The sequence below is a fragment of the Dermacentor andersoni genome, chromosome 6 (assembly GCF_023375885.2).
Source record: "Dermacentor andersoni chromosome 6, qqDerAnde1_hic_scaffold, whole genome shotgun sequence".
In the NCBI taxonomy this organism is placed as follows: domain Eukaryota; kingdom Metazoa; phylum Arthropoda; class Arachnida; order Ixodida; family Ixodidae; genus Dermacentor; species Dermacentor andersoni.
Window position 1 is genome coordinate 109,496,308 of NC_092819.1, and position 25,973 is coordinate 109,522,280.

Consider the following 25,973-nt stretch of genomic DNA (forward strand, 5'->3'; position numbering starts at 1 on the left):
CGACGCCCGGACGGAACTTGAACACCACCTGTGGGACCCGCGCTTTACTCTGACTTGAGACTTAGCGCCTGACCGAGTGGCGGCCAACCTCCTTTCCAAGGGCAATGTCGAGCGCAACAACGCTGAAGGCCGTCAGCGAGCTTTGGCTACCGCCACACGAACTTCTGGATCACCCAGGTCAGGCGCCCGCACCATATGCATATGTACCACGCAAGATATCGAGAGAGAGGGACCAATGGCGTACCAACTATTTCTAGAGTGGGGGGAGGGGGGTGCAAACTACACACGTTCTGATCTCTCTCTCTCCCTATATATATATATATATATATATATATATATATATATATATATATATATATATATATATATATATATATATATATATATATATATATATATATATATATATGTGTGTGTGTGTGTGTGTGTGTGTGTGTGTGTGTGTGTGTGTGTGTGTGTGTGTGTGTGTTTAACAGGCAGGTGCCTTTTTATCAATCACACATGGTGAACCATGGCGGCCCGAAAAGGGATCTGAATTTGCAGTTATCTCTCGCAACTATATCAAATCTCAAGATGACACAGGGACAAAAGGCAATCAGTGCCCCACAGTGGTCCCGGATCCCGCCCAGTAGCAGCAGTACAGCGCACATAAAAAACGCACATTTGTCACAAAGAATTTGAACAAATAATTGCGCTTCCTGTTTAAGTCTACAGCATAAATGCATTGCTAGTTTAGGTAATGGTATGGTCGAAGTTATACGCAACGACGTACAATCAAAATAAATTACTTGCAACCTAAAAAAAAAAAAATTGACTGGCCATCCCAGCCCTGCGATAGTGTATGTCCAGCAAATCTGTTGAAAACCACCACTACAACTACTATAACACCCCCCCCCCCCCCCACACACACACTCAATTTCCGCTAGATTTGATATCTCTTGAGTTCACAGTTCTTCCAGGGTAACGGGATAAATTCTTTGTTCGCAGAGCACATTCATAAAGCTCCGGATAGCTTACATGCGTAATTTACTACGAATGTCATAATTAGTGCCTCATCCTCGAAGTTTACCTACATATTGCCCATGACGCGCCCTTCATTTTCGCCAAATATAAATGAAAAGTCTTGTTTAGTTCACCGAAGACATCGTTAAATTAAGACGGAACGTGTTATGACGCCTGAAAATAGGGAGAGAACAACTACGGCTCATTAATTATTTGCAACGGTTCTAAGCAGACTAGGAATGCAAAATTTGGTCGCACATTGCAGTTAACATTTCTTCCCTCCCCTTTCCACAAAATATAAACCTGTTGTAACCTACAGCTATATCGGGACACTATAGTGCCCCGATATAGCTGTAGCTTACAACAGGAATAGGAAGCATAGCTGATAGCGGCCATATCACACGCTCTAACACTTGAATAAGAAATTATTTACAAAGGCTGTGTTTGATCCAACAGTGTTTAACTTCGCACAAAGAGTTTCCACAGTGTACCGCCAATTTTCGCTAAATTTAGTCTTGGCGACTTTTATAGTTATGCAGGGCAGCGGGCTCAATTCTTGCCCGCTCGTTAGATACGCTCATAACACTATAGAGTACTTGCGTACGTAATTTATTGCGAAAGCACCAATTACCCTTCAATTTTAACTTTACCTCCAAATCACCCATTAACTGGTCCTTACAGTCACGAGACATAACGAAGCTGCCTCCTTTAGTTCAGTAAGGACACTAGACGAAGCTGATATATCATGCATGAAAAAGTAAGAAGAAAAAATATGAGGGCTCAATAATTATTCGTAACGCTTCTAAATAAGCCAGAAAGATTAAAACTACGCGACATATTGTGTTATTCCTTAAAAGTATAAAATATCTGAAAGGCAGAGTTCTTTTCGGACATTGGGAAACCTAGCTAATAGCAGTAGCGTGGTACTTTCGAACAGTTGCTTACAATTTTTTAACGCTGTATTTGATCGACACGTATTTACCATCGCGCACAAACCTGGTGGATTATTCCCCTTATGTTCGCAAAATTTGACCTCAGTTGTTGTAATTATGCCAGCGCAGCCACCTAAGTCTTACACGGTTCGTAAAACAGACTATAATAACGCTATGGACCACTTGCACACCCATTCTGTTGGAAGAAGCGCATTTAACCCACCCGTTTGGCGCATTGCCTACACCTTATGCTTGCCATGCCCTTAATTTTCCCTAGATATAAACAAGGCGCCTTGTTTAGCTGGGCGTGGACACCGGAGAAACAACACTACGAATCTCGTAATATCCCATTCAGTCGCGGCGTACATGTTTGCGAACGCGACTTATTTGTGCCGTTACTGCGCAGTGGTTGCAAGGATCATAGGCAATGAACATTCAGATTTTAGTAAATTGAACATTCTGCATAATTAGAGCACGCCCATTTCACTTCTGAGTGAAATGTGAAAAAACGACCGCTTTCGCGATGGCACTACCGTCTTTGACGGGACGTTTCAAGGGGGGCGAAAGATTAATTCGTCCCTTGTTGTAATGCTCGCGCCCAATAATTAATCTGTATATGTAATTCGAGCGGGTGATTCAATATATTTAAGGAAGAGACATAGCATGACTGACTGTACAATAAACGAATATTTATTTACTATGTAATTATGATGGGTCACTATAAAATGCACAGAGTCATTCTCCCACCTCGACTTGCTTTCTGTGTGGATTTTCCGGCACCTCGACATAAAATTATGTAAATTTCACACATTTATCGACAGTCAATCGTAATTCGTGACTGCAGGTATTTCACGAAAATACATGAAAAAAAAAAGAGGGTTTAGCAATTATCGGCTATACTTGCCTATAACGCAGGAAAGTGAAAGTTTCGCAATGCGTTGCGCTTAATATTTTCCTATTTTCACGGAATTTCACGTCCGTATCTCGTGCGTTCTTTTAGGAGTCTATGAAACATCTAGATTAGCAGCAGTATGACACTCTGGAACGCTTCAATGAGTAACTTTCTGCAAAGGCTGTAATGAACCTGCACAGAGTGAACATATATATCGCTCGTCCCTCGGTGAACATTGTTTCGTACGTTGACCCAATATAAGCACCGTTCCCCGCATATTTTACCGAGGATACCGGACGGAAACAACCAAATGACGTTTATATATAACGCATAAAAATTGGGATGAAGCGACCAGTCAGTTACTGTTTTCAGAGTACGTAAGCAACCTACACAGGTCGAATTTTCGGTACACATCACCAAAAAGTGGCCCTCATTTTTTTTTTTTTTCAAGATACGGAATATCTGCTGTGTTTGCTCCTGCCGGAAAACGAGTTATAGTGTAGGTCTTATTTAGAAACAGCCATAAAATGAAATCGTCAGTCAGAAGTCAGTATTCTGTTGGTATTCAAATGGCTCTGCGAGGTCGACCAAGGTCATTTTGACGAGCATATCTGCGATAAGTCGTGATTATACAATGAAATTCGACAGTTATACCTGTAACAGGTTTGATTAGATTTCTGATTGTGATAAGATACTGAGACAGCAACGCTGCAACGGACAGAGATTAAATTGTCCCAGCAGTTGATAATCCAACGATTTCACGCCTTAAGACTTGTACGCGTTCAAAAAGCCGACGTTCGGTTTCGCCTCACGCGATTGGCCTAGATTGGCCTCGGCCGCGATATCGGCGCGGCCTGTACAATCGCTTGAAGTGAAACCGAACGTCGTCTTTTCGAACGCGTACATACAAGATAGCGGCCCAGTCATTGGGCTCAGCTGATTATAATACTTTATCCGGAACTCCCGCTCACCTGGAGATTAAATGTAACAAGCTGATTGTGTTTTCGAACACGGATATAGCGGTCCCAAAAAATCTAGGCATGATGAAAGTTGCGCAAGCGGACAGTTTGTTGGGGCGTGAACTGCCCAGCGCCACACGTTATCCGCAACGCGAGCGTGTATGGCGAATCCCGCGCTTCGTCCGCTACAGGGCTTCCTGAGAAGGCACGAAAGGCAGCTGTCGTTGTCCAAGCGAGGGTATACGTAGTAAAGAAAAGCATTACTTATGTGGTCACTCTACTAAGAAAGAAAATTTAGCTTCAGCTCTTTTTAATGGACTTTCCAGCTTGCAGTCGAACGTGCCAGTGCCCTCTTTCAAAAGTCGAGGGGAGGGCAAATGACATACTTTGTCCCCTCCCCACTTTTGACAACGGGAGGGGGGGGGCAAGTGCCCCTTGCCGCCTCCCCCCCCCCCAGGTAGATGCGCCTATGAGAGAGATAGAGATACATTCTTGATGCAGGAGAGATTAGCCTGGCCGCACCCCGATTGGACATCCTGCCATAATAATCATTCCTACTCTCTTCATTTCCCTAACTCCTTCCGAACCCGTTCACCACCGTCTGAATTAATATCGCCTTGGCTCTCTAAAGCTTCTGAATTCTCAGTGCTCGACTCGTCCATTTGGGGCTGAAGTGCGTCATAGTCAATCGTTTCTCTGCTTCCTTTCTGGAGCGCGAACATTGTTTTCTTTGTCAAACTTTCGCCTTTAGCATAGTTCTGCAGTAGTCCCTCTCGAAATATCTTCCTCTGTCAAGGTTAACTGGGTATTTCGTGCCCCACCTCGGCATCGGCATTTACTTGCACGCCACCGTGCTTTCCGCCCAGTACCAGCAATCGCTGCCTCGCACAACTCCTTCGTCGAGAGAGAGAGCGAGTGCAGCGCCAGTGCGTGGAGTCGCGGCTCGTCGGCGCGTGCGTTCTCCTCCGGCAGGCGCAACGGCTGCACTACGTGTTCGCGCACCACGCACTCCACTCCACGCCATTTCCCCTCGCCAACATGGCGTCACAGCGATGAAGGTCCGGTGGCAGGCAGCGAGCTGCCCGTCGTCGCCGACGGCTCGGCCCTGGTGAAGTGGTGCGTGCGCGAAAGCCATCAGCCGAGCGGTGGGGCGGTGTATCGCCGCGACGGATGCGTCGTCGCGCACCGCCGTCGCCATGGAATGCAGCGCCGACGTGGTTCTGCATGTGCGCGACATGGACGTGCTGCACTGCTGCCTCGATCGCATCCGGACCCTTTTCAACGTGCGGCCCGAGATCGTGAGCGTGGACGATGCGGTGTACAGCGCGCCCGACCCGGGCCTCGCCACAGGATACCCGCCGGCCGCCGGCCACAGCGTGCGGCTCAAGCTCTGGGTGGATACGGCCAGCAAGCCGTCGGCGCTCAAGGCTTCCAAGGTGAGCGGCCCGAGCCGGACGTCAACACCGGCCCGCCTACCGCGCTGCTCGCATCGAACGACCGCGTTCTTGCGAAATCCGAATTGTGTTCGACCGACGGCTCTGTCGAGATGATTGCTCGAAGGAAAACATAATAATAATAATAAGCGCTCGTTTACACTGGAGTATCGCTAAAGCCCGTTACAGTCGGTGGTTCGGTATCGCGCCGGACGAATGGTGGTTTTGCCAGCCGGAGAAACAGGTGGGCTGAAGCGGTGAAGCACCTCTCGCGAAGCTGTTCGTCTTCTTTCGTGCGTCTGTGCGCGCGTGTTTTTTTTTTTTTTTTTTTTGCATTTCGTTAGTGTGCCGTCCCGTCCGCATTCTGCTTAGTGGTTTCTGCGGCTGGAAGGCGCACTGATCGCGGCACCGTAGTCGCGTTGCCCACTGGACAGTTTCAATTATTGCGGTTTCCGTGGAGGAAAACGGAAACTGGCCAGTTTCTGCGCGGCAGCCACTCTCGGCGGTCGCTCCGCGAGCCGGTTGTTTGTTTGGACGGGCGGGTTATTTTATTGCCTTTCTTTTCTCCCACCGGACTCGCCTCGGGCACAAGCGGCCGGTTGTGTACGCTGCCGTGTTTCCATATCTTGGCGGCTGTCCGAACAACACATCCGTTGTTGCGACTAGCGAGCATTAGCACCTGTCTCTCTGGCCAGCCAAATGAGTGAGCGGGAACTTCGAGCAGACGTTCTCTTATGCGAGTAGTGTGAAGGGAATCGGTGAATGAAGAAACATATCCTGAAAGCAGCAGTGTTTCAAGGCGCGCTTGAGCAATACGTGAATGTGACATGCGTGTACTGTATTTGTGTCGCCAGTTGGCGTATTGCGCAACAACTGGTGTATTTTACGATAGCGGGTATACTGTGGATGTGTCAGGTTTCGTTTTGAAATGAGAAATTGTTTCTCCTGTCGAGTTCGCTTCGTTTTCCTGCTCTACATGTGTGCCTGGCGACGTCTACGTATTGACGAGTTCCTGAAACATGTCTGCAAGTTGTGTGTCGGTCTAGTCCTTGTCTTTTTGTTGTTGTTGTTGTTGTTTCGCATCTGGTCAGCGTATATCGTCAAGAACCGGAACCCTAGGAACCAGAAAAGGACAATTGCTACAGTACGACGTTTGCGCATGACCAACTGCGCGTTTCATTCGGCCTTTGGCGTCGGCGCGCGCGGAATTCCCGGCTGCCGATAAAAGTTTGGACGAGTAGTGCGTTGGCGCGCGACCCCGGTGGTGCTTGCGGGTCGCTCAAGCGGTCGTCGCAGCGACCACCGATTGCTCGGTCGCGCCTTTCCACCGCCGCTTGCCGACTGCTTATGTTATGGACGTATGTTAAGGTCACACTGCAACACATTAGAAACCCGTAGAAAATCGAGTGGGCAACACAGAAATCGTAGGTTAATTAGATGGAGTTGGCGTGGCTTTCCCCATTTTTTCCCATCAAGGACGTGAGAACATCGAACACGTTTAGTTCAAGGCATCTCGAAGATGTGAGGGAAGGCTTAAAAAAAAGAGAAAAAAAAAACCCAGCTACGGAAGCCCCCGTCCACGTGCCATTATTTTAGTCGTGTGTGTGTGTGTGTGTGTGTGTGTGTGTGTGTGTGTGTGTGTGTGTGTGTGTGTGTGTGTGTGTGTGTGTGTGTGTGTGTGTGTGTGTGTGTGTGTGTGTGTGTGTGTGTGTGTGTGTGTGTGTGTGTGTGTGTGTGTGTGTGTGTGTGTGTGTGTGTGTGTGTGTGTGTGTGTGTGTGTGTGTGTGTGTGTGTGTGTGTGTGTGTGTGTGTGTGTGTGTGTGTGTGTGTGTGTGTGTGTGTGTGTGTGTGTGTGTGTGTGTGTGTGTGTGTGTGTGTGTGTGTGTGTGTGTGTGTGTGTGTGTGTGTGTGTGTGTGTGTGTGTGTGTGTGTGTGTGTGTGTGTGTGTGTGTGTGTGTGTGTGTGTGTGTGTGTGTGTGTGTGTGTGTGTGTGTGTGTGTGTGTGTGTGTGTGTGTGTGTGTGTGTGTGTGTGTGTGTGTGTGTGTGTGTGTGTGTGTGTGTGTGTGTGTGTGTGTGTGTGTGTGTGTGTGTGTGTGTGTGTGTGTGTGTGTGTGTGTGTGTGTGTGTGTGTGTGTGTGTGTGTGTGTGTGTGTGTGTGTGTGTGTGTGTGTGTGTGTGTGTGTGTGTGTGTGTGTGTGTTGAACCCGCCGTGGTTGCTCAGTGGCTATGGTGTTGGGCTGCTGAGCACGAGGTCGCGGGATCGAATCCCGGCCACGGCGGCTGCATTTCGAGGGGGGCGAAAACACCCGTGTACTTAGATTTAGGTGCCCATTAAAGAACCCCAGGTGGTCTAAATTTCCGGTGTCCTCCACTACGGCGTGCCTCATGATCAGAAAGTGGATTCGAGCACAATATGTTCTTTTTTTTTTAATGGGCAAATAGAAAATATTGAGCGAGAAGTAGAAATTAGCTTGCGATTGCAATTCCAGTGATAAGAGAAAAAGGAAAGAACGACGTTTTTTTTAATTCTTTTCTTTGTCTTCTGGGGGGGGGGGGGATTAGTGGCGCACGGGGAATCAAAGCTGAACGGTACAGCGAACCGAGATATTACGACGTTCGTTGATTGACCGTGTTCGGTGAACGGGTGACAACCTAAAATTTAGTGCAAGCCAAAGCATGTGGAGTTCCCAAAAGCTGTCCATATTTTAAAGACCTTCGTCTCCGTCGTGACGTCACGAAAATTAGCGGTCGTAATAGGTTGGCGGATGTATACATTCTCATTGAATTGGACAGCGTTTTATTTCCCAGCGCACTCTTAGGTTAACGCCTGTGTGATTGCGACTGTACGACTTCGTTGTCCGCACCCATGCCACCACGGTGGTGCAAAAGTAGGGTTGCCATGGCTTTTCCATTTTTTTCCATCAAGGACGGGGAAACATCGAATGCGTTTAGTACAAGGTGTTCCGGCTGCACATTAAAAGATGTGTGACGTCCGAGCTTCTCGAAATATCCTACCTGCATAGCTTGTTGGCACACCTCTCGTGGCCATTGGTTGTTTGTGATCCAGCAAATCAAGCAATATTTGAAAGCGCTGGTAGGTGTGCGCGTACGTTTGAGCGAAAACTGGTTTAGTGCTATGGCTTAGAAGCGGCGTGTCAAAAACAGACTTCAGTCGCCCTGGGATGCCTTGGCATATGCGTATTTAAGGCGCCTTTCAATTAAGGTGAATAATAATTTCTATTAATTACTAAACTGCGTTTCTGCAGTATAAGAACGGCTACTCCCAAGAATAGAGAGTGCGTTGTAATACGAAAGAGATGAAAAAGAAAGAAAAAAACAAACCCCGGGTGGCATTGTCGTTTCCAAGTTTCCGCACCAGCCCAGATACCGCAGCATCAGGAATTTTGGTGCCGTCTGTCAGGCTTCGTTAAATGGTTATCGATAGAGCAGTACATTGCGTTGTAACGGAACCGGAGACTCCGCCCATGGTGACGTTCAAGAACGTTTCCCGTGCCGAAATGGCCTCACTGCGGGGAGCCGTGACATCTGTGACATCGCACTGACGTACCGGCGCTGAAGTTTCGGTGGGAAATTTAAAAGAGCCAGAGAGAGAGAGAGGGAGAGTAGTCCTGCCTTCGTTTTCTTTAGCAATGCGTTTTCGTTAGGAAGCCAAATGAACGCAAACGCAGTTTAGACAGAATGCTACAGACTGTGTCATCCGCATACGACACGTTGAGACACTCTAGGTGGCACGCGTTGTTTTGATAAGTGGGACCGGACGATTGACGGCTAAAATGATGGCACGTGGACGGGGGTCTTCCCTCGCTGTTGCCTGACTGCGGCGAACTGACGGCGCGATCTGTTCATTCGATGACGCATTTTGTCAACGGTTTGAAAGGCTTTATTGTTTCTTGCTTTTTGAGGCGGCAAGCATTCGCACGTTTACAGCTGCTGCGTTTACGGCGCGAATGTTGCAGTTAACGCGGGGGATACTTCACGACCACCTTTGTTTCGTTCTATTGTTTTCTTATATTTCATTCTCGTTCTCACGTTCCACATGTCGGAGTACTTCAGCGGCTCGGTTGTGATCAGATGGAGCGATATCGGTTACGAAAAGATGCGACGGGGCAGGATAGGCCTGTTAGCTACGTCGAATGTGGTGACAATGCACCGACTCACGTGACGGTCCTTTCTCGTTGTGTTTAGCAGCAGCGCTGCGGTATGGTATGGTATGGTAAAACTTTAATGAAGTCCTGCAGATCGTGAGTCTTCACGAAGCGGGCCGCTTCCACGTGGGAACCGGAAGGCCGAGCCTCTCGGCCGCATGTGAGTTTTTACGAATTGCTTTTGAATAGTCATATTTCCTTATCGCTTCGAATACGAATATATTCGAGAGAAATGCCCTTCCAATATCGAATATTTCGTTATTTCTAAATGGAAGTAAAATATAAAGTTACGCATCAAGTCCGCTCGGTGACTTATAGGCCTAGTCGTAATATCTGACGCATATAGTGCCAGCGCCGCCTCGTCGTTTTATACTCTCTTTTGTCCTCGCCTTGTGTTGCGCTGTAACGAACCTTACTATGAATCCCAACCAACTGGCCCAGCTTGCCGTCTTGATGCAGCATATAATGCCGTTCACAACTGGCGTCCGGTCAATCGAAGAGCTTGTCAATGAACAAAAAAAAAAAAAAGCTCAGAAGGGCGATATCGTACACCTGGCGCACCATGCGAACGGAAGCAACGAAATACATGTGGACGGCACTTGACTTAACTTAAAAAGGAGGCGAGTGTGAAAGGGCGGTATACCCCACATATAGTGCCAAATGAATTAAAACGCGGTGAGACTGCAGCTAAACAATGAATTGTAGCGCACCTATCGCGAATAAAAATTCGCAGGCTAAAAGGAAGGCATCGTCATTGGAGCAGAGGTTGCCTGCTCGATGCGGAAATCGCTCCAGAAATGGTTTCCCTTCGCAGCTGTATTGCATGCGCTGCTCCCCAGCATGCAGCAGAGCCGTTGGAAACAGTCGGTCAACACTTGCGTCGGTCTTTTTTTTTTTTTTCCACGCAGACTCCATTAAGTGTTTATATCCCTTACATTTGAATCGAATAATCCGTGCTATTTCTGCCGCCCCCTGCTACGCTTCCCTTTCCTTGGGATCCAGTCCGTAACCCTTAATGACCATCGGTTATCATCCCTCCTCATTACATGTCCTGCCCATGCCCATTTCTTTTTCTTGATTTCAACTAAGATGTCATTAACTCGCGTTTGTTCCCTCACCCAATCTGCTCTTTTCTTATCCCTTAACGTTACACCTATCATTCTTCTTTCCATAGCTCGTTGCGTCGTCCTCAATTTGAGTAGAACCCTTTTCGTAAGCCTCCAGGTTTCTGCCCCGTAGGTGAGTACTAGATGCGTAGGTGAGGCTATGTGATGCGTGTTATATATCGGTTGTTTGCCTCAAATAAGCTTAATTTGTTAGTCGGCGCCGTATTATGTCCACTTCTGATGCTTTCGTCCACATCTGTCGCGTGGTAGCTACCATAAAGTTTCACGAACGCGCCCAATTTTCCATCTTATCGAAAACTCTGCAGGGAAGTTTAAACGGGCTCTATGTAAAGCTGGATTGGTGACTCATACTTGGGGAATGCAAAAATAAAATTTAAAAGAAAAACGCGTGTCCTGTCGCGAGTGGCGCCTTGGTACGCCAGCAAAGACGCAAACGCGAATGACGTTGCTTGAAATTCCTGTGTTGGCCTTTCGTGACGCCATGATATATTGAACAGCGTGTGCCTCTGTATTAGAGAAGCGTTCGTATAACAGGTCAGTGACATGCTACACTAACGATGCTCTTACCTGACCAGACGGTGTTCTGTCTCGGCGGTATTAGCTAGTGTATTTTGCAGGTAACGAATAGAGATGAATTTAGAGCGGTGGGAAACGAAGGCGAGAGCCTTGGACGCGCGCGGCGATGAAGACAGAAGGCGTGAAGAAATGCAGCATTTATAATGAGATGCGCCCGCCGCAGCCGGGAGTTTAGCCCCGTCCTGCGCAGGAATGCATGCATAATGCACGATCTGCCCTGCTACTGAGCCTAGAGTGCGGCTGTACGTTTTTCCAGTATAATGTGCTTCTCCAGTTAGCGGTACATTGCCGCTTCTGAATGGAGAATTAGCCAACGTACGTGCTAACATAAAAAAAAGAGAAAGAAAGAAAGAAAAAACCGTGGTGCCCTTTTTCTCTTTCGTCCCAAAAAATAAGCTTATGAATTGCAATCTTGCTCTAGTGATCGGCGCAGAAACTATTATATTTGAACCTCTAGTGAAAAAGCTTGGGAGTGATTTTTCACGGAAACATACTGTGGAACAACCAGGCTACGCTAAACTCTCCCGCATATCGCAGGTGTCTTACCGTGCTTGCATTCTCTCTTGCTGCAAAGAATTAAACTCCTACTATATAATTCTCCCTTTTTATCTACACTAAGTGATTGCTATCTGGTTTTGGGCACCACAGCGGAAATGAATTTTTTTAATGGCGTTTTACGGTGCCAAAAAGCCACTTTCTGATTATGAAGCACGCCGTACCGGAAATTTGGATCACCTGGGGTTCTTTAACGTGCACCTAAAAATAAGTACACGGGTGTTGTCGCATTTCGCCCCCATCGAAATACGTTATATATATATACATATATATAATTACAGTTGTTCCTCGTGATGCACACATTAAACACATTAAAGCCCATAGTTTACAACGAATGCCTGAAATTTATAATTCCTTTTTATTGAAGCGATATCGTACTTGCCAAAAAACCACTATTCTTTCCCGATTGGGCGAGCACATTTCTCACCACGCACCTGTCCACACAGAACGCGAGCCACTAATAATTGGGAAATCCGTTATTCGCGTAACATCTGTGGTTGCCAAATGATGAGCTATTTGCTGCCGCTAACCTTGCACACTGTTCCATACAAAATCCAAAATATCGTTATTTTCTGTAAGAACGCTTCTGTTTTCTTCTTTTCCGTGTACAATGTACGTACGTTGAAAATACACTCGATGTGAGACCAACTAATACGTCTGAAATTTTATGTCCAGCGAGACGGAATATGCAACCGAAACAGAATGTCCATATATATATATATATATATATATATATATATATATATATATATATATATATATATATATATATATATATATTACATATCGCTGGTCATTCAGGTTCCTTGGACATTCAGGCCACAAACACCTAAACATAAGTGGGCGAGCGTTTTAGCGTTTCGCCCCCGCCGCGGTCGGTGTTGAAGCCGCAATCTCGCGCTCAGCAGACCGCAAGGTAATAACCAAGCCTTCTCCGCGAGCCAAACACAAACAGAGCCTTGAAGTCCATATCGCGTTAAACAAATCAAAGTAAGCATCTTTCTGCAGTGCGCTTTCAGTGGGTGTTTGTGAAATCGACGGCAGTGTCCGAAGAGCTGACGTGACTGGCACGCACGGCTCATCTAAAGCTCCCGGCAGGTGTCGTTCCTACGACGCGTAATCAGGCGATAAGTTTCGGTGATGGCAAAGTAAAGCCTACCGAATAGGCAGGGGCGAGTAGTTTTTTTTTTTTTTTTTTTTTTTTTTTTTTATTGCGACGCGACAGCGTGTCTTCTGGCATAATGAATTATTTACACGTGTAGATACACGCCGGATTCTCAGAGGAAGTCCAGCAGTGTCCAGTGGTGGGGCCCCAAGATCCACCCGTCTACATCTGGCGGCCGACCTGGGGGTGGCTCATGGGGGCGAGTAGTTAAATACGACTAGGTTATTGGTGGCGCAAAAGCACGGAACATGAGGCGTATAGATGTCGGCACGACGGATTTATTTCAGGAATAACGGTTCCTCAACACGAACCACGGGTCGGAAAGACTGAAAATTGGCGCTGAAGGAAGGCAAGAGTGATTAGCTCCGTGGCATCAGCCACCAGCCCGTTTCCAAAGGGGACGCTCACATTGTGTACCCATCCAAGATGGTCGTATATACGCCAACAGCTTCTCCGCATGCCATGGACTGCAGACTGACAGAACACGTTTCGATGAGCGCTCCGAGTTTCCTCGTGGTCGTTGACGCCGATGTGCACGTAGACATCACTCACAAAAAAACAGACAAAGTATATACACCGATATTTATTTTTTCCTTTCGGAATTTGGTATTAAAGGGGTGGAGACATCAAAATTTTCGTTCATGTGTTTGTTGATTCAAACGTTGCGTCATGCTTCAGGGAGCACGATACACACAGCGGGATTCATATATATCCGATAAATAATTTAATAATAGCATTATTTTACCGAGCGATTTCGGTTTCGGTTTCTGGGCTCCGGGGGATGCTATGACGTCACAGAGGAGGAAACGCAACATGGCTTGGTCACGTGGGCCACAAAAAATCGTGACGTAAAATTATGCTGCGTCGTCTGCTCGCGCATACGCGTGCTCTGCCAGCAGAGGTCAGCTGGCGATTCGAAGTGCATGTCGCGATTATTATAATTATTGCGAAGAGCGAGAACAACGGTAAGAAAATATTGCGGCTTGTGAGAGTCGGTGATTCATTCCGAAGCGCCGCAAGCTTTAGCTTTGAAGTGAACCGGAAAAGGCCTAGCGACGATATCGGCGGCGCCGAACGATCAGAGGCGGTGAAGCTGCCGTCGGTGCCAGAGTGACCACTCGGTCGCTGATTGGCCGCTTCGGCGTACGGCTGCCGCACAAATGGGTCCCGGGCCCGTCCTCTCTACTAGCGTCCTCGATCACCCGCACCGGTGCGCACCGGGGCGCCTTGGTGCGCACTTTCATCCTCGATCAATCGCACCGGTGCGCACTGAGCATCCTCGATCACCGGAAGCGCACCCTGTTGGAGCGGTTTTCCGTTGCCCCGTCTCGCACCGAGAAAATCGGCGGTGCGCGGAGTGCAATCCCAGCAAGCACTGCGGGACGCGCGACGTGCGCGCGTACTGCCGACTGCAGAACCGCGGACGCTCTGGCCCGATAGCTGCGGTACGTTGCAACGGAGTTGACGGAGTTAGCTAGTGGATTTGTCGGCGATGAGAAAGGAAGCGCTGCTAGTTGCCGCAATCGATGAGCATTCTTCAAGTTCGTCTGACAGCGAAGACGACATTCTGCTCGACCTCGTCCAAAAATGTGTGGTGAAGAGCGGCCGAAAGCGGACAGGTTCATTGAACGGGTCGTCAGGATTAATTATAAAATTCATTGGTGTTTGCTTGCAACCAGGTATGTCGGAGCACGCAGTTTGACAAGGTTCGAGCGCTTGCCGCAGATGCTCAGCATCTGCAAACAATAAAATATGCGCGTGCGCGTGTTCGCGCACGTTTTGCGCGCCAGGGGCAAAGTAGCGCTGCATGCAAGCACTCTGCGCAGGGTGCAGTTTTGTCCTCGATGTTGACCCTCCGCAGTGCGGCACCACGGCGGGGCAAAGCGCACCGTACTGGTTTCGGGGCAACCCCGGGGCAAGGTGATCGAGGACGCTATACGACAAGGAAATCTCGCCGTTCGCGAGCAAAACCGCCGTCGCACGGGGGCCCGTGAACGGCGTGGGGCGAGTTTCCGTGCCGGTAACGTGGACGGGCCCGGTAACGAGAGACCGCTCCGAGCTGCCGAACTATGCGACTATGCGAGGAGAGAAGCGGACAACACGAACGCCGCATATCCTGGTCCCTTTCGGAGTCGGCCTGCCGTTCGCGGGTCGCCGTGCGGCGTTCGTGCTGTCCACTTCTTTCCTCTTGTGTCCGTGTCTGCACGCCTTACCCCTTATTTGCATTAAGAAAGGATTTCTATATGCCTGTAGCTCGGTCGTAGTGGAGGCTATGCTCGGCTCAGCAGGCTCCGTAATCGGCATTTCATCGCTACTCATCATACGTCACGTTTTTGTGCTAGTGTGCTATGACGTCAATATTTTCGTTCCTCCTCTGTGACGTAGTAACTGCCGCGCTAGGGATGGGTCTCGACTACGAGAAGGAGTTTTTAATGACTTTTTGGAGCTGAATTAAAATTATTTTGAAATGTTTGCAGCGTCCAATACCTCGTTCTGGGTGTCCTTGCATACGGAAGCAGCCTACAACATGCTTTTTATAGCCTAAAAATTTGGTGTCCCAACCCCTTTAAGAGGAAGCTTTAGCTCGGGCCCAACTCCGACGCGGCCTATTGAAATACATGTAAAAACGCAAAAACGTTTTTCTGAGATAACCCCTGGACCGATTTTATTGAAATTTGTTGCATTTGAGAGAGAACGTTAAATTCTAGTGACTGTTGGAAGCGGAATTTTGATTTAAGGCTTGAATTTTGTTAAAAGGATTTTCAAAATTTCAGACGTTTGAAAAAAATAGAAGCACGAAGTTTACAAGCTAATAGCTCTGCATCAAGAACAGATATCGCAATTCTGTAAACGGCATCCATTAGACCATTCAAAGCGGACAATTTTGATATGTCAGTTTACATCTTACGTGAATTTTTTACGTTGTTTACGAAGGTTCTGCAAAAGTTGTAATTACACATTGACACATTTTTTGATATTCATGTGTAACATATCAATTTTGTCCGCTTTAGATGTGCTATCAGGCACAATTAACAGAATTGCGATATTATTTTTTCTTGCTGAGTTACGGAATTGTAAACCACATAGTTTCGTTTTCTGAAAATTTGCGATTTTTGCGAAATTTTTATAAAAATTTGACGACCTAAATCGAAAATTCGAAACCAACAGTCACTAGATTTTAAGCCTTTCTTTTCAATTCAGCAAACCCCGTCAAATTTGGTGCAGTGGTTGCCGAGAAAAACGAATTCTCCTTTTACATGTATTTAGATAGGAGCACCAGAGCTAAAGCTTCCTCTTAACCGAAAAAGCTAAGTGAAAGGAAATTTAGCGGAGCGCCCGCATGCGCTCCGTTGCAAGGAGCCTGACGAAGTCGTCATGCGCGGACACCCGTTGCCGAATACTCGATCAATGTTCTTTTGGAAAAAAAAAGTTATTCACCGGAGGGAACCGATTTTCTCGGTGGAAATAAAAACCGAACAAAAGTACGCCGGACCGTGCCCTAACGACCTTAAGCAGTGAAGGGCGGGCTACCTGTGATGCATGCTTCCCGTGTGCATAAATCGCATCTCGGTCGACAGCTTATCCCGTCGCCCGAAGCCGAACGTCGCGTGCTCGCGTGGCTTCTCGCACGAGACACACTTTCGGTGACAGCTCGGCTTGCGAACTCTGCGAGTTGTACGTGCTTGCCGTAGTAGGTGCGGCACATGCGTGTTTCTCTTACTATATGCGCCGCTCTCCAATGAGAAAAAAAAAAAGATCCTTTCAATTTATCCGGTTCCGGGCGGAATTGAGAGCGCGCGATGTTTATGTTTAAACAATCTCGTCTGGGTGTATATATCCACGCACGGGCCGTGCGCGGACTTCGCGGTGGCGTCGCCAGGTGGCGCAGCGTCTTCGGTTCAGAGAGGTCTGCATATACGCGCGCGCCTCGTTCATGACGCGTTTCGGCTCTATCAGTGTGGTGTGTCGCTATACGTTGTTTCGATGCTGATTGCGTTAACATCGACATTCCATCGCGAGATGGGTTCTGTCGGATTCTTTTTTCTTTTGTCGAAATATAAAGGTTGAAAGATCCGCTTACCTTACGAAATGCCGGTGGAAAGGAAAGAAATAAGGATTCTGTCCAGACGTTTTCTAACATTGTCTATCATTGCCGCGTGCCATGACTTAACTGCCACGTTCTGCAACGCACGTTGCTTGATATTAGCGACGTTTCTTTTTTTTTTTCAAACCACTGCTATTCTTTATTCACATATGCGCCAGTTTTCTTACAGAAAACCAAAAGAGCCAGGAATAAAGGCGCTAGCATGTACCTGAATGAGGCGCTAACCCCTGTGCAATCTGTGCTCCAGCGAAGCAAACATCATGACAGCGCAAGAATAAGAAAAAACGAAAAAAATAGGGTGGTGCTGCGGGGTGGGGGAGGGAGGAATCAAGCGTGCGCAATTTCTTCGAGCAACGACTTAGCATCCACTAGGTCCATGAGAATGAAAACAAAAGTATTTTTTCGGCGAGTTACCACCACTTTTCGGTATTGTGCATGGTTCCAGCCTTTCTCGTGCGCCCATCCCGAAGATATATAGTGCTGTCGATGTGCGCTACTGGGGCCGCTGGTCGCCATGACGTTTTTATTTTTATTTTTTTATTTATACATACTGCAGCGCAATTTGCGCTATAGCAGGAGTGGGTTAAGAAAATGCACAAAAAAAAGCATTGGAGTATACAGCGGTATACACAAGTGAACACTTTTAAAGAGCACAGATAAAAAAGAAAATACACAGAAATACAAGTAAACACTTTTGCAAAAGAGCACTGGTGAAAGAATACACAAGTTATACAAATACAAATGCTGCCAGGCATACCCATGCCTGATCATGCCCATACCTATACCCATGATTATGCATCTGGGATGGCGGTTGCAAAAATTTGGGATGAGCATGAGCGAATGGATCCAGGTAATGAATTCCAGTCTTCGATTGAGCGGGGAAAGAAGCTGAATTTGAACATGTTAGTACGTGCGTAGTAGGGTATCAAGTTTAGGTCATGATGTCTTCTCGTGGATGATCCCGGCGTGAAGTTAATGTAATTATCATTTGAGAGCCTAACTAAAGAATTGACTATGGAGTGCAAGAATTTTAATGAGTCGATACGGCGACGAGAAGAGAGCGTGTTTAGGTTCAGGGAAGAAAGTGCTGAAGAGGGCGAAAAGTCTCGATCGTAACGATGGCATATAAAACGCACAGCTTTTTTCTGTATAGCCTCTAGTTTATTAATCTCCAACAGCTTATGCGGGCTCCAAACTACAGATGCATAATCAAGAACAGGGCGGATTAGAGATTTATACATTAGTAACTTTGTGTCTTTAGGAGATCGGGTTAGCGTTCGCCTCAAGTAACCTAACTTTTTTAGTGCTTTACTGCATATGTAGTCAATGTGTTTGGACCATGACATGTTATGCGTAAAAATTACACCAAGATACTTATACTCGGAAACCTTATCTACTGTACGGCCATTGGACGAGTAACTGAAAAGGGAGGGGGAAGATTTGTTGCAGAAAGACATCAGAACGGTTTTATTGAAATTAATGTTCATTTGCCAAGTGTTACACCAATCGCAAAACCTAGAAAACGACTCTTGAAGGCGATAATGATCATTAGAAGATTTAATCACTTCATATAAAACGCAGTCATCAGCATAGAGACGGATGTTAGAAGAGTAGTGAAGTGGCAAATCGTTTATGTATAATAAAAAAAGAAGTGGCCCAAGGACGGAGCCTTGGGGCACGCCTGATGTCACATCAACAGTAGCGGAGTCAGTCGAACTGTAAGAGACGAACTGGGAGCGAAATGAGAGAAAGCTTAAAATCCAGTTAACCAAATGAGGATTATTCAGTACAGCATTAAGTTTAGCAATAAGTTTAGAATGTAAAACGGTGTCAAATGCCTTCGAGAAATCTATAAAAATTGCATCGACCTGGTTGCCTACGTCAAGGTTAAATGAAATGTCATGCGTGAACTCAACTAGCTGCGTTAACGTGCTAAAGCCGCGCCTAAACCCATGTTGCATGTTAGACAATAAATTATTTGATTCCAGAAAGAGCGTGATGTGCTTATGAATGATGTGTTCCAACATTTTGCATGACTGTGACGTCAGTGAAATTGGTCTGTAATTCGACAAACACTGCTTATCTCCAGATTTATAAAGAGGGAGCACTTTGGCTAACTTCCACGAAGAAGGTACAGTAGAGGATGATAAGGACTTTCTGAATATGACTGACAGATATTTTGATGACCACAACGAATAACGAACAAGGAACGCATTGTGTATCCCGTCCGGACCGGTGCATTTCTTAACATCCAGGTTTAATATAAGGTTGAGGACGCCTTCGCAGTTTATCTCAACGTCAGTGATTGCTTCAGAAGAAACTATAGTGGTAAGTGTCGGGATAAGGTTGTTATCGCAAACAAACACGGATTGGAAATACTTGTTGAAAGCATCGGATATCACCACCGGGTCGTTGGTGACGTCATTATCTATTCTGAAAGAAGTGGATGAAGCACCGCGAGGTAAAATAGAAGACCAAAATTTTCGTGGGTTAGTCCTTAACAAATTGTGCAGGCGAACGCGAAAAAAGAAATCCTTGGCATTTTGCAACATAAGATTGAGTTCTTTCTTTGCCTTAAGAAACCTATCCAATGCCATGGGATCAGTGCCTCTTCTGGAACGCCTTAACCTTCGAACGCGACGGGACAAATGCAAGATATCGCGAGTCATCCAAGGAATGTCAGAATTTTTTTTCTTAGTCTTAATGGGCACAAAACGTTCGATACATGATTTGACAAGACGCTCAAAGTAATTAGCAAGGCAGTTGACGTCCTGGTTGTCTGCAAGTGCACTAAACGTATCGAAATGATGAGATAAGGCATCAGTAATGGAGTTGTCGTCCGCACGAGTGAAATCAGGGAAACTAGTAAACGTGTAGGGGGATTTAGAAATTGGACAGGAGAGTGACACTAAAACGCCTCTATGGTCTGAAATACCATCGATTACGTCGCAAGAAAAGTCACGTTCGGCTAGGTTAGCGCTTAAAAAAACTAAGTCAAGGACGGAATTTAATCTGGTTGCGCTAGAAACAACCTGGGTGAGACCAAAGGACAAGGAAATGTTGATTAGTTCTTTACAAATAGCTGTGTCGCGACCGACTGCAGACAATGACGGCCAGTGGATGCCAGGGGCGTTGAAGTCACCCATACAGATAAAATTCGACGAAGCAATGTTGATCTCACTCATGAAGTTTGAAACAGCATGAAGAACATCAAGAGTAGAGCCGGGGGGACGATACATAACACTAATCACAATACGCCGATTGTGAAGGTAAATTTTACACCACACGGATTCTGTTTCTGGAGGAGAAGGCAAGACTGAGAATCGTATATCCGACCGGATAAGCAGTGCCACTCCACCACCAGTACCGCTAACTCTGTCTAAGCGCACGGCAACAAAACCGGGTGGAGTGAACTCAGATTCATAAATACCATTGTGCAGCCAAGTCTCAGTGATGCCGATAACATGGGGGGAATGAATAGATATAAGGGACAATAAATCAGGAAATTTTTTAACAATACTACGAGCGTTTATATTCAAGACAACAAGGTTCTCAAAATGACCAGGACGAATTCAGGAAGTGGATGGAAGGGAAGTCAAATGGCCAGACTCAGAAGAAACACGTTGAGCGGGTGCCATTACTAATGAGTTTGAACTGTCATCCCAGTTATAACGAACCTTGTTAATGAAAGCATGATCGTATCTCAACTTCACAACAGAACCGCTGTCCCGAAAAGAGGCTGATGCATCCCAGATTTTTTTCCGAATTAACCGAACCCTAGAAGAGAAGTCTTCTTTAATCACGAAATTCTTCTTTAATCACGAAATCACGTTCCAGATATATGTACATGAAGGGGAAAAAGAACAGCGTCAACTTACCGCCCAGGTGGTCGACGTGCTCGGCTTGTAATTTTGGGCTGAATTTGGCCGAATTTGGGCTGAAGAGACACCGGTCTTACACTACTATTACTATTACATATATGAACGAGAACATATATATCAGGGACGTAGCCAGGCGAGGGGGCGGGGGGGGGGGGGGGGTGGAGGGCTTATGGGGCTTCAGCCCGTCCCCGAAAATTTTTCGTGCTGTCATGCACCGCCGACCAAAACAACCCCTGGCGCCGGAAATCGTTCTGGACTGTCTAGAATGTCTTTTTTATGCTCGAAAAGACATTTCGGCTCGATCATTGCGAACTCGAGCTAGATTTCGCGGCAGCGCGCCCATACACCTGGGGTCACATAACGCAAGGAGCCCCATCCCACTGCAAAGTTTCAATGGCGTTTCGATGGCGAGTGGGCTCGTCGCGGCAAATCGATGATCCAAGCCGCGGAATCTACGGGGTGCATGAATTTCAATTCCGAAACTTTATGGGTATAAGGTTCTTATAAACTTTTGATGCGAAAGGTGCATCGACATTTCCGAAGTCGTGATTTAGATATTAAATTCCGGAACTTTGTGGGTTTAATGTTTAAACATTTGACGCCAAAAGTGCATTGACTTTTCTAAAGTCGGACACCGGATTTTGCGATCTGTGAATCTGTGATTTCGCAACATGTTTATTTGCATTGTTTGACACATTATATACAGTGACTTTTTCTTAGATACCTACATTTATTGGATACTTACACGTATATATAAATATCTGGTTGCTAAGTTTTGTCTATACGTGCAGTGAACTTTGTTTCCAGCGACACTTTTTTTGCCCTTTATCAAGCTGTATCTTCGCATTTCTAATGTACGAGGGCGAGTCCAATGAAAGTGAGCCAACCCACCCCGCGCAATAATGGTTCGGTTCATTATCTGCGAGGCGTGCGCGCAGCACACAGGCATCTCTCATTTAGGAAAGTGACACGCAGGTGTGAGGATAAATGTTATTTAATGCTCTCATGCACTGGATTGAACATGCTTGCGTGACATAATGGACACTCCAAAAGTTGAACAGCCGGGTGTGGTGAGGTTTTTGACAGATGAAAGTATTTCCCACAAAAGAAATTTGTAGCCGTATATCTGCCTTTTACGTTGAACATCCCATTTCATTGGCCACTATAAAGCGTTGGAGCAAACGGTTCAAAGAAGGACGTGAAAGATGCAAAGACGATCCAAGACCGGGCCAAAGCCACCGTGCAACCACCCCCAACACAATTGCAAAAGTTGATGACCTGATTAGACAAGAACGGAGGATAATCATCGATGAACTGGCAGGGCGTGGGAACATCAGTCACGGTTCGGTGCACGCCATAATTCGTGAACATCTCGGTTATCGGCTCTGATGTGCACAATGGATGCCCAACATTTTGAACCACCGCCAGATGACGGAGAGGTTCGGCGCTGCCTTGACTCATATGATCCGGTATCACAATGAGGGTGACGACTTCTTGTCTGCAGTTGTGACCGGGGACGAATCATGGTGCTACTATTACGAGCCTGAAACAGAACAGCAAAGCTTACAGTGGCAACATTCGAATTCACCACGCCATAGAAAGCAAATGCCTTTATTTCCGCCAGAAAGGTATTGCTGACTTTTCTTTTTTCGATCGTCAGGTGTCATTACTGATCAAATTTGCTAAACCTGGAGAGACTATCAATCGTTTCCGATATTGTGAAATGCCGGATCGGCTGCGTGCCGCAATCAAGATCGAACGACGTGGAAAATTGATGAATGGGGTCATCTTGCTCCACCACTATGCCCGTACCCACGTCGCTGATGTGGTTAACACAAAACTGGCAAAGTTCAAGCGGGCAACGGTGCAGCATCCGCCATACAGCCCAGAGCTGTCGCCTCGCGACTTCCACAATTTTGGGAAATTGGAAAATCAGCCCAAAGGAACCAGATTCGCGTCGTGCGATGAGGGGATAGAGTTACATAAGACTTGCAGAACCCCAGGAATTTTATGAGACGGGAATCACGCGACAGCGGGACAAATGTCTAAATGCTCGTGGAGACTATACTTTTAAATAAAGTACCCCGTTTGTCATATATTCGCATTGCCCCAGGCAGCACACCAGCATTGGTCCAACCATGGCCCAATGCTGGCAGAAATTGGTACCAATGTTGGACCAATGTTGGCATATTGGCAAAGTGCAACCCAATCCAATGCTGGCCCAGCGTTAAAGCCAAGATTGGACCAATGTTATGCCAATGCAGCAGCCATTGTGCTGCCAGCGTAGGACCAGCGTTAAAGCCAAGATTGGACCAATGTTATGCCAATGCAGCAGCCATCGTAGGACCAGCGTTAAAGCCAAGATTGGACCAATGTTATGCCAATGCAGCAGCCATCGTGCTGCCAGCGTAGGACCAGTGTTGAGCCATATCGTTGCCATTATTAATGCCAGCTTTGAGCCAATGCCCTTTGCATGACGAATATTCTAGATATGCGGGCTTTAGAGCACGCACACATTCTTACCGCAAACATTTTGCTAGCGGCATTTTTTGTAGCAATTGTCCCCTTACCGTCTTCCTCAATAGTAGCTAGGAAAGCTCGACAAAAAGATGTCAAGAAGCAGAAGTCATATATGCTTGCAAATAATAATAAAAGAATACTGAAATTGACGTTTATGACAATTTATTTGCGAATAAATTTTCACAAACAGGCATTTTCCGTGGACCTAGATGGGTGACGCTCGGTTATCTTCAAACAGTTTATTTACAGGCACTGCCCTCAGGATAGGAATTGGGCAAGGTGCCGAGGACGGTGGGCTGGCCAGGGGTTTCAGGGCAGGGAGCTGACGTCGGTAGGCAGGTTGGTCAGTGCTTGGATTTCGGCGGGCTGATCAGGCCCCACGAGGACCACGATAACGCGGTGGTTTCGTTGATATTGCTACCATATCCCATAGCGACTTCACCATTACTTGGAGGAAATGCTTGCACTGTAAAATAAAAAGAAACATTATCATAGATGTTGGTATGACAAATGTATGTGGCAGCGTTTTCATTTGAAAAATCGCCATACTGCAACAATATTATAAGTCTGATCAGAGAGTTCGAAGGGGTGAATCAAGAAACTTTCTTGCAAGAGATTTGTCAGGTAACACTTCTTAATATTTCGACATATATGGCATATCTTGTACAAGGTGCAACGTAATATTTAGAACAGACATAAAATGCACAGGATCCGTCCGCCTTGTTTACAGCCCACATCTAGTCAGCGTAGCACTTTATAATTGAAAAATTGCAGCAAAACCTGCTACAGCACAAAAAGCTTAGTTTCAGACTGTGTAGACACAATGCGATCTTCGTGCGAAATTTTTAATGTGGAAACCGAGAAGTTCCGTCAGGAAACACTAGTAAAAGAGGCATTTATTATACGAAAAGAAAGAAATACTGTCGGCTGGAAATGATGCTTGACCTAGAACAGTGAGAAAAAGCGTGGTTCCTCGGTATCACTAGCAGGATCAGGCCGCGCGCGTGGCTTGATAAAATCATAGTCCTGGAATTTGGGTGAAATTCACAGAGATTTACACGTGGTTCTACTCCGGGCACTATTCAAAGGCTGCAAATAAAAAGAGCTATGTAATTACAGGCACTCTACATTAGCCAGGCCTGTTTCAGTAATATATATACCGCGTGATATTGCTTGGGTGATATTGCTCCTTATAAAACTTATAACATGCGCAAAACAAATGCACTCACCATTGTAAGATCCATGCTCCATGCGATGTGTATCCGAGTTCATCCCACATCGAAGACGGTGGCCACGAGCGCCGACTTTTTTTCTGGTTGTTGTTTCGCCTATATTAATTCTAACACTCACGAAAATTCGTGGCCACTTTGCTGTGTATTTCAAGATGCAGGCTTCTCAGTAGGAATGACGACCGCAAGCGAGCATTTTTCACGATAGGAGTGCGCTGACAAACACAGACAAGACGGCAAGCACTCAGGCGGTGTTGCACCCAGTCGGCGTGCTAGCGATGCATAGAAGGAAAGAGTGAAAGGAAAGGGTGAATGAAGAAAACGGGGTAAACGCCACTTTCCCCCGCTGGACCTAGCCCGACCGCGTTCCTTCGGCGGCAGCGACGGAGGGAGACAAGGAGGACAATAGTGACCCCACTGCTTTTCCCCGTATTCCGAGAGCAGCCAATTCGACACAGCAGCTTATAGCTGCCTGAGTGCTTGGCTGATAGCTTTGAACAGGCTCACGTGGGTGTGTGGAGGAGAGGCGAGTGGGGGCTGAAGGACGAAAAGTTAGGCGGAAAAAAAAAATCCGGAATGCGCCGTGCCAACTACAGGCAAAGACAAGAGGAAAAGCCAAAACGTGCAATAAAAAAATTTTTTTTTCTGTCAGGGGCATTCATACAAGGAGCTCACTAAACATGCACGAAAAAACTAATATATTGGAATAGGAGCATGATGATTATGTCACCGCAACATGCCATGCATGCTAAACAAACAAGCAAAAGTTTCACTAATACATATGCACTCCATCTCGATGCAATATAAAACGGTTCCATCAACTCTGTGGCACTGTAATTATCGATTCCCCTCGGGATCCTGATCATCCAAAGCCGCGGAGCGTACATGCAAAATATACAATGCGCAGACAAATTCGCAATACCGTTGCTTCTTATGGAAAGCTCATGTTCCCATGCACGATCAATAAAGCAGCGGCTAATTTTATGCGACTTCCCCTGCTTGCTACGTGGTGCACTGGCTTTTCTCTTTAGGGGGCGCATTTCGCTGAACGCGAAGTACAAAAATGGCGGTGTACCATGCATGGAGTTCACACGGGAGAGCATATTTCTGGTTCCTGCGCAGTGTGCCTGTGATCAGTGCATTAGTTTTCAAAACACGTTGTTCAATATCAGCAAGTGGTAGAGCACTAAAAACCGACAATGGGAAAATTGGCTTATTACGGGCCAATGTCCTCCAAAGAAAGCCAACTATTAACCCATATTGGCAAATCCGTTCGAAAGTCGGTCCAATAATTCCCGCCTTGTTGAACGGCAGTGCCAATATTGTTTACTGACTGTGTAATGTGGGCCAACATTGGATCTCTATCAGAATGGCACAGCCAATATTGTTTACTGACTGTGTATTGTGGGCCAACGTTGGATCTCTATCAG

General features: G+C 46.5%; 1 protein-coding gene across 1 annotated transcript in view; it reads left to right on the forward strand.

Annotated features, from left to right (window-relative positions):
- Positions 1-4,722: 4,722 nt before the first annotated feature.
- The window catches only part of LOC126522298 (uncharacterized), a 140,876-nt gene continuing 119,625 nt past the window's right edge, over positions 4,723-25,973 (forward strand). The window contains exon 1 of the mRNA XM_050171021.3: positions 4,723-5,221. Within this exon, the coding sequence (XP_050026978.1) occupies positions 4,982-5,221 (240 nt within the window). The 5' untranslated portion in view covers positions 4,723-4,981. The remainder of the gene's footprint in view (positions 5,222-25,973) is intronic.